Here is a 14,712-nt window from a genome sequence, read left to right as displayed (position 1 = left end):
GAGTAAAGTTAATAAAACAACGTTCGTGGGTACAATAAATTAGCGTATATATATTTTTAAAATGTATAATAATTTACAATACGTGTCACAACATACTTTCATCACAGTTGGTTGAGGTAAATACTATAAGTTTTGTACGGAAAAAATATTGTTGGATCCAAAAATATTATGCAGACATTTTGTTCGTGTATTGTAATTTGTATCTACTTAGCCTAGACTAATACTATACTGGCTTATTAAATTTTGAACTCTATATCCGGTGGGTAAAACTTAAATTACATTATCGAGTACACCTAGTTGCGCTCTCATGGTATCACTGAGCTTCGACAGGAGAACGCTTTCGTCTAAGCTCATTTTCGGACTTTCCAATAATCCTGAAAGAAGAAAATTTTATTTAAATGGAGGTAATTTTCAAGTGAATAAAGTATTTCCTGATTTATTAATACTTTACAATCCTTTGTTACGCTGCTGCTGCGATGTCGTGAGCATAGTATCTGCTAATTATATTAGACCCCGTTTACGGGTTTACAAGCTACCTACTACCTAGTAATATGAACTGCTTTACATTATTATTATTATTAACTAGCTGCCTCGGCGAACTTCGTACCGCCTAACAGTCGATTCAAATTTTTCTCTCCGTAAGAACCATCCTCGTACTTCAAGGAATATTATAAAAAAGAATTAGCGAAATCGGTTCAGCTGTTTTCGAGATTTGTGATCAGCAACATATTTAGCGATTCATTTTTATATATAGAGATACGATATGCTTAGCTTCTTCGTCAGCGTAAGCAAAAGCAATAAAACAACATATTCAAAATCTATCCTACCTACCTACCTAAAGCTACTATCTACTATTTACAGCATCACCTACCCAAGGAACCTAACATGTACCAACTACTTTATAACGGGAACACCTACCAAGTAAATTGCATGCGACAAAACTTCCAACCCGCGTCTTCAGTCTTCACCCATTGCATCCGATCCGAAACCGAGAATTGTCGGTAGGAAGTCGTAACTAGTCTTCGCTTAAGTCATTGGACCTAATAGTTCGTAACCGGAAACGCTTTGTAGACTTAAGTAATTTAGAAATTAAAATAGAGGAAAATGAGTCAAATTAGATAGTATTGTTAAGGAACTTCTAACAAAACGTCGAGGCTTGAAAGTCATTGGTAGGCGTCAAAGGACATTTGACGCTAGGTAGCCCTATTTTTGTTTGATTTTAATAATTATTTGACATATTATCGTCGATTAAGGATATTTTCCTCACTCTAGTTCACTATGACTAAACTCCAAAAGGTCGAATGGCTAGGTAATACGAGTAGACTTAAAAAAGTCAAGGAACTCTAAAGTCGAAGGCTAGGTGATACGAATTTTTCCGAATCATTTTGCAACAGGTAAATGTGTATTAAAGTAAAATTAGTTACAAGGCGGATCGGCTTTAAGCCCGATTGGGCCAACGACCTGAAGAAGGTTACGGGAAGTTGATGCATGATTACGGACCCGGTATGGTGGTGCGCTTTCGATAGAGATGTCCAGCAGACTGATAATGATAAAGTCTCTCACACTGAAGACATTCAAGAATTCTAGATTGCCCCTTCCGCCGTGCGACTTAGATTGCCCCTGCGGCAGATGTGTGAGTAGCCTGCTTTACTTACCCTGATTAATACAGTCCCAGCACTCCTGTATCTCATAGCTCAGTCCTGCGCTGTTGTGGAAATGGAACTTATATTTGCCATTCGGGAGCGTCCACTCCGTGCTGTTGGCAGCCGATATGTGTAACACTGTTGGACACCAAAAATAGTCCATCTACAAACAAAAAATAATAATTAAAATCTACCCACATAAGTTATTTCTTCAATTAAAGTAACACTCCTTCGATTTGTAAATTCTACAAATCCTTTTAAGTTTTTATTACAAGACCAACCTTAACGATGACTCAGTTGAAATTTACGGAGATTATATTATTTATTTCTTTTTACCAGACTACGTTATAATAACGCTATTGTTGTAAAATATCTGGATAGGTAGTAATGACTCAATTAAACAGCTTACGAGCGTGCTAAACGTGTTTTAGTTTAAATGAGGTACTTATAATATGTAATTTGATTGCTCTACAGTAAATTTATTTCATTAAAAATAGATCCCTGTATTATTTAGTCATGTTTTTAAATAAAAGTATACATGCTTATAATAATAAGTAAATATGACGAGTAATATGTAAAATAATAATAGGAATCGAGGATACAGTTTGAGCTTTAAAACGAACATGTACAATTTATAGACTGGTTTTCCTTAAGATAAATTAGGCGATAAATTACGTTGATGTGAACTGCTTATTGCATAAATGGTAACAATCAGTAAATGCGTTTATCCTACAATAGGTAATTTTAGCTGTTTATGGTGTAAATGTTCTTAGCGTCGCGTCGTTCGATTTCGCTGTATTTTTTCTCTCTCTTTATTACGAAGTTTTACAGCGTTATAGTTTTTATGACTGATCCAATGTGATCCCCTGATGGTTTCTAATTAGTCCGTAATTTTCAGTGCACTCCATGCAACAGGTCAGTGCATAAAAATAGTTATTGACATCATTGGGAATGAAGAGGACTATGGGAATTTGCCAAGAACCCTTGAATTTTGGCTCCAAAATAAGGCATTGGATATTAGAACCACATAATAATTTACAGATAGGTATAGCTAAAGTTCACTCCGCAATGCCGTTTAAATATAACGACTTTTATTACGTCGCAATGAAGTGCAATTCAGCTTGCATAGCGTTGCAGCTTAAAATTTAATAAACTTTCTTTCTATCGCGTAAACTATTATGTCTCTCGTAAGATATAGATAAGTGTCGTGAAGGGGTGCGCCGCCGTATAGGTTTCTCGTATATTTCTCGGATATCGTGACCAACTGGGTCCGGCCGATGACAAGTTACAACTGCAATGTAATTCTTGGACTAAACAAAGTAATAGCCCAAGATTCTTACGATAAAATGTCAATAAAGGTTTGAAGTTCGAATGCATAACTTACCAAAACTGTGCCTTTGGTCCCAGTTATTTCTGCCTTATTAGGCATAGTTGCTCGCGTGTGCGCAGCGATGGTGGCCGTCCTGCCGTCTTTATACTTCAGCGCACACGACACTGACTCGTCCACGCCAGTCTTGCTCAAGTGCCCCGTGCACATGATGTCAGTCGGCGGCTCCTTGTATACAAATTGGAGGAGTTGCAACATATAAATGCCTAAGTCTAGTACTGCGCCGCCGCCCAAATCTTTCATTCTGCAATTTTAGTTTATGAAAACACCATCTTATACAAATATCTACCTTGCTTGAGAACAATGTAACACAAACAATATTATGATCATTATAAATATTTCGATCGATATATTCAAGTCAGTAGGTAATTAAGTAGAACGTACGTACAGTCCCTTTTCTAAAAAGCGGCTAACTGCAAAAAGTAGTTTTTGAGTTATCGCCAAAAACACGGGAATAGAAAAGTTTGCTACGTAGTATCAGACTAAAAACTTTGGTACTACTTTCTGCTTTAGAAACATCAGTTTTTGAAAATTCTTATTTTTTGGAGATATCTCAAAATATTTTTTTTGCAGTTAGTCGCTTTTAGAAATAGAACGTCAGGCACGAACAGAGAACTTATGTACAATATCTTAGATAGATATATAATTATAATGAAATTAAGCATGAGAAAAGGAAAGAAAAGCCCAAAAGAATGTTAAAATGAATCAGTAAGAAAGAAAATAAAAATATCTTACAAGTTTCTCTCTATGTCATTAATTTCCACCCCGAATTGTATGTTTATATGATAAATGTCGCCAAGCCCACCACTCGCAATATGCTTGTCTAAAGCGTCGTAAGCGGGAAAGAATCTCGACCACATCCCCTCAAGGAGAAAGAGCCTCTTTTCGCGAGCCAAATCCACGAGAGATTTTGTCTGTTTATACGTCATGCCCATTGGCTTTTCACATAGCACGTGTTTACCATTTTCTAACATTATTTTAGTTATTTCGAAATGCTGTAAGTTAAGTACGCTGACGAAAACAATGTCTGAAAAAAATCAATGTGTGAAAATTAACCCAAAAAAAATATGACGAAAGAAGAAGATAGAGACAGGCAAAAGCAAAGGCATTTTTAAATTATATATTGGGGCGGATCTGTGTGTACTTCGACCATCCGTTGTGCCAGATCATTTTTTCCACGCAACTCTCTTCGGCGGTGTTCCCACTGGATTTCGACATGGGGTTATTCAAGGGGCGTATCAACGATTTCCTGAAAAGCCGGCAACGATTGGCGGTTCCTCTGGTGTTGCGAATGTTCATGGGCTGCGATAAGCATTTAACATCAGGGGATGTTCAGCCTGTTCATTTGCTCGCAATTTATATACATACAAAAAAGCAAAAAGGCAAAACTGAGACCACTAATGTTAATACCACAATTAGTTTAATAATAGACAATTCAGAATTAGTGGGTAATACGGCAAATATGTAGTCCATCCATATCTACATAGTTAGTAACGATCGATAAAACATTGTCTTTTATTTAATTTGCTTTTGTAATAAAATTGAGAAGTCATTTATATTCAAGTGCAAAACTTTTTAAGACGGAAAATTCGTCAGTTTTCGTGGTCATGGGCTCATGGCCTTATGATCAAGGTAAGGCGAATGTTGTTAGAATTTGATGACTAAGGCGCAACGCACACCTGAAGAGTGAAGTGAAGCTGAGGCACAGCGTTTCTTATAATAGCTCAAACTAAGCTTTATCTATTTTGGAACTGGAAGCGCGCTCGGCCGCAACAAGCATCTTTTGAGTTTTGAGCCTGCTCCTTGTTTTGTTTTATGTTACCAATTTCGACCGTATTTAAATTACATTGTACAAAAATTGGCTGTGACAGATGGACATTGGAGAACCCTCCACCTCCCATGGCCCCACCAACCTCTCGGTCATAGACCCCGAATAACAGAAGAAACCCCGGTACTTGCTCTTGGCGTGTTTCCTGTGGGCGCCTTCTTGACTCCCTACTCTTGTTAGTTTTTCATCTGGACGTACGGAACCAAAAAAAAGGACGCTGCGCCTCGGTTTAAGCCAATATACAGACTATAATTTTATCGTGTAGGTGAATTACCTACTCGAGAACTTACCTACGTTGGCATCGTTAGCGATCGAATCATAGCCTTCATAGGCTGTGCTTACGTTGTGGAGCGTGGCTAATCTGTGAACACGATCTAGGTCTTTGCCAGCGATGGCGACGACCTTGTGCTGCTCCGCCGGCAGAGAAGCCATCGCCGTCAAGAAATCATGTGCGATCATACCGACTCCGGCTATTCCCCATTTCAGTTGTTTACCCATCTAAAAGTACAAATAATAATATCACCACTGACTTTCGAGTTTTATATGACTTTTTAGATGTCGCATATTCATTAAATAGTGGTGGCGCAGTGGCGAGTGTTGAGGTCTTAAAAGTAGGAAATCTCTGATTCGATACAAGCAGCGGCAATTTGGGAATTTATAATTTATTCGGCTTCGATTGTTTCGGTACGATGCCGCGTAGAAACCGGAAAATTTTCAACCGTTTAATGAAACTGCCTTACTTTTCCAAGTTAACCCACTTGATGCTTCCATCTAGACTGCATCGTCACTTTATAACCAGACAGTAGTCAAGGTTTAACCTGTATTGAAATAAAAAAAATAAATGAAACCAACTATGCCTATTTTTTTACTTACAATCACGTCACGCGGGACCACAACGCGTGCAATCACAAGTTTTAATCACTACACTTAAGGAAGCCAACAGACTTCGACAGGAGAGAGGATCGATTTTTCGTATTTGGAAAGAGGAATGATAGTATTGACAGGGCGAATGAAAATTAAATAGACACTAAATTTCGGGCATGCCGACTGACCGATGCAGTATCTAGCTACTCCAAGTTTGTGGATGTCACAGGCTATACTACTTGGTCAAACACAAAAAGGTGTGCATACTTTTTTATCAAAGTTAGATAAGTGTTGTTAAATGATAACACAAGCTATTGTAAATCTGAATACCACTTTATACATAATACATAGATACCTCAGATTATTGTAAGCAAATAGGACATGTAAGCACTGTTTGAGCTGATAATGCATTATGGGTCCAATGCACAGCATTTGTGCTACATTGTGAAATTTGATGTCCACTTTACATTACCTTTAATAATAAACACTGCTTCATATTATTTGCAGAATTATAAACCTTTTTTTAGATAATAATAGATAAACGTGTGTTATCAAGTCTATAAAAGATAATGAAACAAAAATCTTAGCAGATAAGCCCCTGAAATGTTTGTTGTATAGTGTGTCAGTGATTACTGATTTGCACTATAGCTATGGAATGAGTATTATATTTGAGGCCTTGCATTTAATTGCCGTTTGACTGTAATTGCTGTTAATAAAAGACAGCATTTCTATTGGTCAACTAGTTGTTTCGTGTTTGTTTACTTTGTATGTATACATGTTATACATAACATTGTTGTACAAGTGCTGTAACAATGTTTATAAATTATAACATTTATGAGCTCACATGATGTTAATAGATCTGTAATGAATGACTGAGCAGTGACAGGCCATAGAGGCATAAAAACACTCGGTACTCTTGTTGAAATACCTCAATGCTTATTTTTCATTATTACTAACTAAATGCTGTAATGAGTGACTTTATATAAATTGTTGTAAAGTTACAGAGCTACATTTTATATTTATGATGTGAATTAATACCTTATTTTACATTATTTTAACAAAATTCTTTGATAAAGATATTTATTTAATATAATACACCTTTATTAAAAAACTCATACCACAACAAACTAAAGTAAGTAGTCCTACTTATTATAATTATTCTAAAAAAGTTTTCTTTATTTATAAATCTATTAGGTATGTGACTTTATCACAAATATCTTTCAAATATCTCTACAGAATACTTGTGATGAATGATAGTCTTATTTTCTGGCATTTTTAAAAAAATTATTTATTATAATGCACACGTAATATAACAATTTAGAGCAAATTAGAGCCTCAATAGCTCAATCGGTAAAGAAGTGGACTGAAAACCGAAAGGTTGACGGTTCAAACCTCGCCCGTTGCACTATTGTCGTACCTACTCTTGCACAAGCACAAGCTTGACGCTTAGTTGGAGAGGAAAGGGGAATATTAGTCTTTTAACATGGCTAATATTCTTTAAAAAAAAAAAAAAAACTATCTCGCCAAACTGCACATCAGTTTATCGGCGAGTTTGTGCTCATAATGGATTAACTATTAGTTTTTATAAGTACAGTGAAGTTAATATACCTAGTATATTAACTTCGCTGTATTCAGTTGGCGAAGGAGTCCTTAATAAAAACTTCTTTAAAAGTTTCTTCTTAAGGACTCCTTCGCTAACCTTTTGCTCTATTCTTAACCATTTTACACTATTGAATATCTTAGGCATAGAGGCATAGGTACTTAGTGGCTATAGCTATCTTATTTAAAACCTGCTACTAGACACTACAGTCTACACACCTGTATTTAGCACTAGTGGCTTTATTTTATATTTTACTACGAGATGAGTATTGGAAATTAAGTTCAAGATCTGCCCTGGGAAAACAAAAAGCTTGGTTAGTCTAGTTTTACACCTGTTGTAGATTACTTCAAATCACTATTCGATAAGCACCTACACAATATGAATACCTTGATAATGAACTTTTAATTGTGAAAATGTATGAAATATGAATACTCACTGTTACTGTGTGTTCAGGCATACTTGTAATTCGGGTTTACCGGAAACTATGAAAGGGTTTATGTTTACTCAATTTTTTTTGCCCGGCGTAATTTCCCTGTGAGAAAGATAGTTATCAAGTCTACACAATGGCCTTTTTTTATAAGAAAATGATGATTTAAGTACATATGGGTAAATTAATTACGCTCAAAGGTAAATACCCTTTCAAACTTAAAAGTATTCGATCCAATCTAGTAAACTTTTTTGTTTTTAACTTACAATAAGTTAAGTATTTAGGTAATTGTAATATTTAAAAAAAAATACGTGGTTAGTAATAGAAAGTTATGTTATTTTTTCGCTGAGCACTTCACTGGCGTAATTTATAAATTTATTTTAAAAGAATCGAAATTCAAAACTATAACCACACAAGAGATCACGAGCACGAACTAGAACTAGACCACCACAGACCAATAACATATAGGATACAGACCACCAACTCCATAGACGATGTTTGTTTCAGTAGTAAGGGGAAGTGGGAGGCAAGGAATTTATATAACAAATTGTCATTGTTGTAGTGATCGTCTGTCTCACATTTTATTGGTTTTTACTATGAGAATCCACAGGACCATCTCTTTCTAACTTTATATAATATATAGCAATTATATGCCCGGATTGTCGTAAATTAGGGATGGCGTGACAGCAGGAAAACCGTAACTTTTTAGTGATGTCCTTTTTACAGATTTTAACGGTTTTGCTATAAATTACCGATTTTCAGTATTTATCGGTAATCCTACTAATAATTTATTAAGAAATTTAGTTTTTCAAAAAAAAACAATCAAATTTATCAAAATATAAAAACTTTATTTAGAATAGACAATAACCATGTTCCAGTTGTAATTGACGATAAGTGTTCATCTGTATTCTTAAGCTGTGGGCCACATCTCTGCTGAAGACTTGCGCAGCAAGTTTCACCTGTAATGCATGGTTATTTTTTTATAGATAATTATGTTAATAAACTAAATTTGATAATGCAATTTAGATTTAAAGTAGACATTGGGTTTAAAATATAATTAAAGAATTTAAATGAGTAGTTTGGAAATTCATTAGGATTCAAATTTTTATTCAAAAAATTATCTTTTATGCTCATAATTATACTATCCTAAACCTAATTATCCTAATCCTAATGTTAATATTATAAACTAGCCGATGCCCGCGACTTCGTACGCGTGGATTTAGGTGTTTAAGAATCCTGTGGAAACTCTTCAATTTTCCGGGATAAAAAGTAGCCTATGTCCTTCCCCGGGATGCAAGCTATCTCTGTACCAAATTTCGTCAAATCGGTTGAACGGTTGAGCCGTGAAAAGCTAGCAGACAGACAGACAAACACACTTTCACATTTATAATATTAGTATGGATGTGAAAGTGTGGATGTTTGGATGTTTGTTACTCAATCACACAAAAACAGCTGAACGGATTTGGATGAAATTTGGAATGGAGATAGATTATACCCTGAATAAACATATAGGCTGCTTTTTATCCCGGAAAATCAAAGAGTTCCCGCGGGATTTTGAAAAATGAAAATCCACGCAGTCGCTGGCATCACCTAGTATGCTCATAATTATCTTCGTCACTATTGGGCGCCGACCCTGGTTATTGGTACTTCTTGTTTTTATGGTGTCTATGTGATCACGTGATGAGATTTTTGTACGCTGAAACTTAAAATTGACCAACAACAAGGTCTACAACCCATAGTTTCAGAGACAGTGCTTTCAAAAACGTGATAACATAGACACCACGAAAACAAGAAGTTTTAGTACCAATAACTAAGGTCTGCGCACCATAGTTTTATTGGATTTTTTCCAAGGCAAGGACATTATCACAAAGCTATTGTTACAAAACAAATGTTCAGTTACTTGCCTTCAACTTGTCATATCAATTTGGTTTCACATGCTTGTCTGTTAATTTGGTAGACCATCCAACACCTGCCACACCATCAACAGCAAACAGCTTCTCGATGTAGTCCCACTGAGCACGCTGACTCCCGATGAGCAAGTCCTTCTTCTGAAAATTATTGTGGAAACATTTGAGTAAATGTGGGACATCATATATATGATATATTTATGACTCAGTGGTTGAGAGTAATGAGTAATAGAAGTTGTTGGCTCTAAAATAGAGTGCTGAATTAAATCTGGTGACTTCTGTTTGTCAGGAATCGGGATATTTGGCAAGGGATTTACTAAATCTATAGGACTTGAAATAACAGAAGCTTGCTCATTCCTACTTTGTTTGTCTGTTTGTGAAGTCGATGGGATATCGACTATGTTAACATCGAGGGGTTTACCAGTCTGTAAAGGGGATATCTCTAGAAATTTGTCAATTTTAAAATGTACTATACCAGGGTTTTTAGAAGACTGTGTAATATGCAAATTCAGCGTGGGAATTGAATCTTTTGTCAATCTATTATTTACGATATACCGAGGTAAGAAATGGGATTCGCAAATCCTGACCATTTTTTAATTGCCTAAGGGAGTACTTACGCAAATACATATGTACAGTTAATCAACCATGCTTTCCATCTAGTTGTGTCGGTAAAAAGTACGGCGTGTAAATGTAGGGTGCTTTTACACTTAGGTACACTACACTGCCTCATATCAGATAAAAAGGATACTAGGTATTTAGAAACACTAACAATTATTACTAAGCCTAAATTAGGCAGGCAAGTTTAAAGAGCACATCCACTATATCTCTCAATTAAAACAAAAACATAAAAAACTGAAAATAGAAATATAAAACGAATATCCTGTTATAACTGCAGCACACTTCAAGGTTTAAACTCACAGACTACAGTGTATATAGGGAGATTTAAACTCTCGCAATGGAAGAAAAATTGAGTTTTTTAGGTTAGGTTATAAAATCTCTCAAAACCGATGTTTTTATTTCGAAATTCTATGTAATGAAAGCCGATTGGATCTAATCACCGACCAATAAGATTTGAGCAAAAAATATCATAGTGTGCTGTATGTACATGTGCCTTTAATACTGTGTGAGTGGAGCGAGATAGTCCTGTGGATTTCGAAAGAGGAATAGAAAGTGCGAAAGAAATGGACTGATGCATCTTTTATGGCCCTCAGTTGACAGGGCCTGTAGACCACGAACTAGACCAAACTAGACTATAAGTAAAACCTTACCAACTAAAACAACTGACGCAACCATAGACGAAGAGTCGCAACTGACATTATTGATAACTTGACGAATGAACGTAGATAGAGTAATAAACGTAGATACAGGAACGTTTGCTTTCTCATTCACACTAAAAAGAGAGCACAGATAAAGTTACTAATGTGATAAACAGAGACGCAGCTAACCTATTTTTTGTCCCTTATCGTGTAACTGGTTTTTTTCAAGAATACATACAACTTACATACAAAGTATGCAACTTTTGTTGCGAAACAAACTTTGAGAATTCATGGCGTAATTGTATTTCTCACGAGTTATTTACTTGTTTTCACATAAGAAACATTTAATACAAATATTGTTGATCAGTTAATACAAATATTGACTACTAAACAATGGTAATAATTGTCGTGTTATTCATCGTTACGTCGTGTCATCGCTATCTCATACCTACGCGGTTACACAGTACTTAAATTTACCTATTATTCTATCTACGCGAATGAATGAATAACATATGAATAATGAACGAGTTAATATGGCTACCAACATTGGAAAAACCGAGGTTTGTCGTTTGTCGGGATCATTGATCCTATTCTCCATAGTCTAAGGAGTTTTCCCAGAGTTTTCAGACTTTACTCTATGTTTTCAGACCTCGGACCATAGTTTGATGCTCAGTTTTTGTCACCGGTTTTTTGATGCATGATGTGCGCAGTGCGCATGAGGCGCATATAGTGATCAGTGGTGCGCACTGCGGACTTTGAAGTTTGACAAATTGACATTGACTTTGACGTGCTAAACACCAAAATAAATATTAAACATCTTAAACAAAATAATTGAAAAAGAAAATGATAGAAAATTCAATTCAAGTCTGAACAGCCTAAAATTTTTTTGAAATCTTTTCCTTTTCTCATATTTTATTGTGTAAATATTTTGCTCTGTATTGAATAAGTCATGACGTTAATTTTGTGGAGGTCGTATACAAAAGCTCGTAATAATGTACTGTGTGCGAATAACAGCTGCAGCTCAGTATCTTCGTTGTACAATTTTATCACTCGTTCGCTTAGTGACGACAAGTTTTCTTCACCAGAATTTAGCAATAGTACGATCTTAATCGAAAACGGATTCAATGTGCACGAACTGCCAGTTGTGGTGAGAAAACTGAAGGATATAAAGGCATTGGACGACCCTTCTTCAGTAGAAGTTCCGCGAACAGCAAATGACTCTTTTAATTATCATCTCATACAAGAGGAGTTTAAACAATGTATGGATTTACGTGACGTATTTTCGTTGATAACAAAATGTACTAAGATAACACCAAATATTGCATTAGGTGCAATCGAAAGAATTTACGATTTAGAAAAAGATCCACATTTAGATAATAATATGTCCAACGATCAAACAGTTCACGTTAATTTCGCAAAAGGCGCTATCTTAGAGAAACTGCTAAAAGTTGTTATGAAGACTGAAGATACCCAGACAATATTAAATGTTATTAAGACATCGTCTACAGTTATGGAACCACACAAGTACAAGTTTTGTGATGAGCTACTGATCAGAGTTATTGACAATAAACTGACTGTGGATCAATTGTGTGATTTTGCAATGTTTCTGAATAGACATAGCAGTGATCAAAAATATGCTGATACTATTGATAGACTATGGGTTGGCTTTATTGACAAAGAGAAAGATATAAATGAAATTAATATTGTTCAAATCTTTTCAATTTTGCCTGGCTTGAGAGTGAGTAAAAAAACTGTAACATCTCTGTTAGAGCAGAAACTATTTGAGTTATGGTCTAAAATAAAAGTTACAACTATGCAAGATATCCTTGATATTTTCTTAGTAGAGAAATATTTTTCTATGCAGTCTTACGCCATTTTAGGACACTGGTTTTACACTAATATTCATGCTTTGGATGATGATGAATTGCTGGGTGTAATTACAAAATTTACGCGCCTCAAGTTCACCGATAAGCAAATTGATGCTGCTATTGAAAAGTTTTTAAAGTATAAATCTTCCAAGATTAAGTCACAGGTTTTAGTTATAGGTATTTTGAATTACTGCATGCAGTTCAAATTGCGTAATAAACAGATACTAGAAATATGCAGTCAATATTTTATTGCCAAACGAAAAAATGTGCCATCCAGTTTTTTAAAGTCCTTTATATATCCATATGGATATATGTATACGGAGCCGTCTAATATAGAGTTTTGGATGTTAGTTGAAGATGTTCTACTTGAGAATTATTTAAGAATGAGTATTGATGATCTTTGCTCGATAATGTCATCGTACATCTACTGTGGCCACTATCCTTTGAAATTAGTATCTAAAATATTTAGTGCAGAGTATATGGCTAAAATAAATAACTGTGACATCTTGAAGAAGTTACATTTGATAGATACAGCATTATCTCTGGAGTGTGAGGGGTATAGTGGCCCTTTGTTACCTAAAGACCAATGGTTTAAACCTGTCATACAAGACAGTAGAATTAAAAATGTTATAGAGAAAACTAAGGATAGCTTTGTGTCAGTGATTGGAGGTGCAAACAAAATGTCAACTGCTGTTGTTTTACCAAACTTTTGTTCGGATGAGACATATCTGATTGATGTGTTGCTACATCCATCCGATATAAGCAGTAGCACATTTAATTGGAAATGTAACACTCTCAAAAATGAGAGTATAGCAATACTTATCCATTTGCCAGACCACTATTGTTCTGATAACAAGCAGCTTATAGGCCCACAGGTTATGAAAAAGAGGCATTTGAATATCCTCGGTTTTAAAGTTGTGAGTCTGAGGTATGCTTTACTCAGTCAATTCTACATATCTTATAATACTGTTGCTCTCAAGAAATATTTGTCTGATAGTATTGACAATGCTGAGCCCAGTTTATAATGCCACTATAATTTAAAATGTGACCTTTAAACTTAAAATAACTGTTTTTAGGGTTCAAAAAATGAAACACGTGTAGGATCACTTTGTTGTCCGTCAAGGTAATCAAAACTTATAGGGGTACTTCCCAATGATCGTGCCAATGACCTAGAATCCATAGAATCATGAAATTTGGCAGGTAGCTACTAGCTATCAATGGGGTCGATTCTCTTGTACACAATCTCTCAACTAAACTAAAATGACACATCTAAATCTATTGCTATCCCTTTCATAATGTTGCTTGCGGAAAAGGATAGCAATAGATTTAGACCTGTTAATTTAGTTTAGTTTAGAGATTGTGTACAAGAGAATCAGCCCCATTGTCTTATACTACAGATTACAGATAAAGGAAAAAATCTTCTTTGTGGTTACATCACAATAAATTAAAAAGTGTTATTTCTTGTATGATGGTATGGAATCCTTCGACTTATACTTGACCAGTTTTTTTTGGATTTCCTTTCCTGTGGTTCCAAATTTGTACAGATTTTTTTAAACTAGGTACTTAAATTAAAAAAGGAAATAATGCCAAGGTAGGTACAATAGGCTACTTGACTCATATCTAATTTCGTCCAATAAATGATTATTTATTATAGTATTTTGCTTAAGACAACGAAATATATCAATAACAATTATTAAAAACGCAGGATGGATATATAAATCCAATTTAAAAAAATACAGTTTTTATTTTTATTTGAAACGCAGAAAACGCTGTCAGCCATGATGTGACGTCATTAAATATGTAAACAAAGAAATGTCATCCCTATGTCACGCGGGGACTAACGCAGTATCCATATATATAAAATTTTAAGTCCTGACTAACTTATATATCAACGCACAGCCTAAACATCTAAACAGCTGGTCCTAGATAGGT

At 35.1% G+C, this 14,712-nt stretch overlaps 2 protein-coding genes and 1 long non-coding RNA gene across 7 annotated transcripts; 1 reads left to right on the top strand and 2 right to left on the bottom strand.

Annotated features, from left to right (window-relative positions):
• Window positions 1-26: 26 nt before the first annotated feature.
• Window positions 27-8,191, bottom strand: LOC117995321 (trans-1,2-dihydrobenzene-1,2-diol dehydrogenase-like). Of its 5 annotated transcripts, none has more exons than XM_069502383.1 (7): window positions 7,759-8,191; window positions 7,541-7,615; window positions 5,149-5,356; window positions 3,766-4,057; window positions 3,028-3,274; window positions 1,656-1,806; window positions 27-374 (listed from the first exon to the last, which is right to left on the bottom strand). In XM_069502383.1, exons 3-7 carry the CDS (start codon window positions 5,354-5,356, stop codon window positions 271-273), a joined length of 1,002 nt encoding a protein of 333 aa, XP_069358484.1. In that variant the 5' UTR covers window positions 7,541-7,615; window positions 7,759-8,191; the 3' UTR covers window positions 27-270. The 5 variants fall into 5 exon arrangements, with proteins under 5 accessions (XP_069358484.1, XP_034839217.1, XP_069358482.1 ...); XM_034983326.2 differs by lacking the exon at window positions 7,541-7,615 and having other exon boundaries at window positions 7,759-7,854; window positions 7,958-8,191; XM_069502381.1 differs by lacking the exon at window positions 7,541-7,615 and having other exon boundaries at window positions 7,759-7,854; window positions 8,016-8,191.
• Window positions 8,192-8,576: 385 nt separating this feature from the next.
• LOC138404320 (uncharacterized) lies at window positions 8,577-10,561 on the bottom strand. Its single transcript, XR_011238325.1, has 2 exons — window positions 9,654-10,561; window positions 8,577-8,708 (listed from the first exon to the last, which is right to left on the bottom strand). It is a non-coding gene; the product is annotated as an uncharacterized lncRNA (long non-coding RNA).
• A 1,109-nt stretch (window positions 10,562-11,670) lies between these two features.
• Window positions 11,671-14,661, top strand: LOC117995225 (FAST kinase domain-containing protein 3, mitochondrial-like). The gene has a single exon (XM_034983230.2). The coding sequence runs from the start codon at window positions 11,862-11,864 to the stop codon at window positions 13,803-13,805; it is 1,944 nt and encodes a 647-aa protein (XP_034839121.1). The 5' UTR covers window positions 11,671-11,861; the 3' UTR covers window positions 13,806-14,661.
• The last annotated feature ends 51 nt before the right edge of the window (window positions 14,662-14,712 follow it).

The sequence above is a fragment of the Maniola hyperantus genome, chromosome 2, assembly GCF_902806685.2.
Source record: "Maniola hyperantus chromosome 2, iAphHyp1.2, whole genome shotgun sequence".
Taxonomy (NCBI): domain Eukaryota; kingdom Metazoa; phylum Arthropoda; class Insecta; order Lepidoptera; family Nymphalidae; genus Maniola; species Maniola hyperantus.
The sequence above is the reverse complement of the archived record's forward strand: the minus strand, read 5'-3'. Positions and strand labels throughout refer to the sequence as shown.

Excerpts from the sequence above, each read along its gene's own strand:
- LOC117995225 (XM_034983230.2), top strand. The coding sequence starts at position 11,862 with ATGACGTTAATTTTGTGGAGGTCGTATACAAAAGCTCGTAATAATGTA.
- LOC117995321 (XM_069502377.1), bottom strand. The coding sequence starts at position 6,218 with ATGAAGCAGTGTTTATTATTAAAG. Across the intron at positions 3,275-3,765 it reads AATGACATAGAGAGAAACTT|AATGAAAGATTTGGGCGGCG; the intron begins GTAAGATATTTT and ends CTAAAATTGCAG. Across the intron at positions 375-1,655 it reads CTGGGACTGTATTAATCAGG|GATTATTGGAAAGTCCGAAA; the intron begins GTAAGTAAAGCA and ends TTCTTCTTTCAG.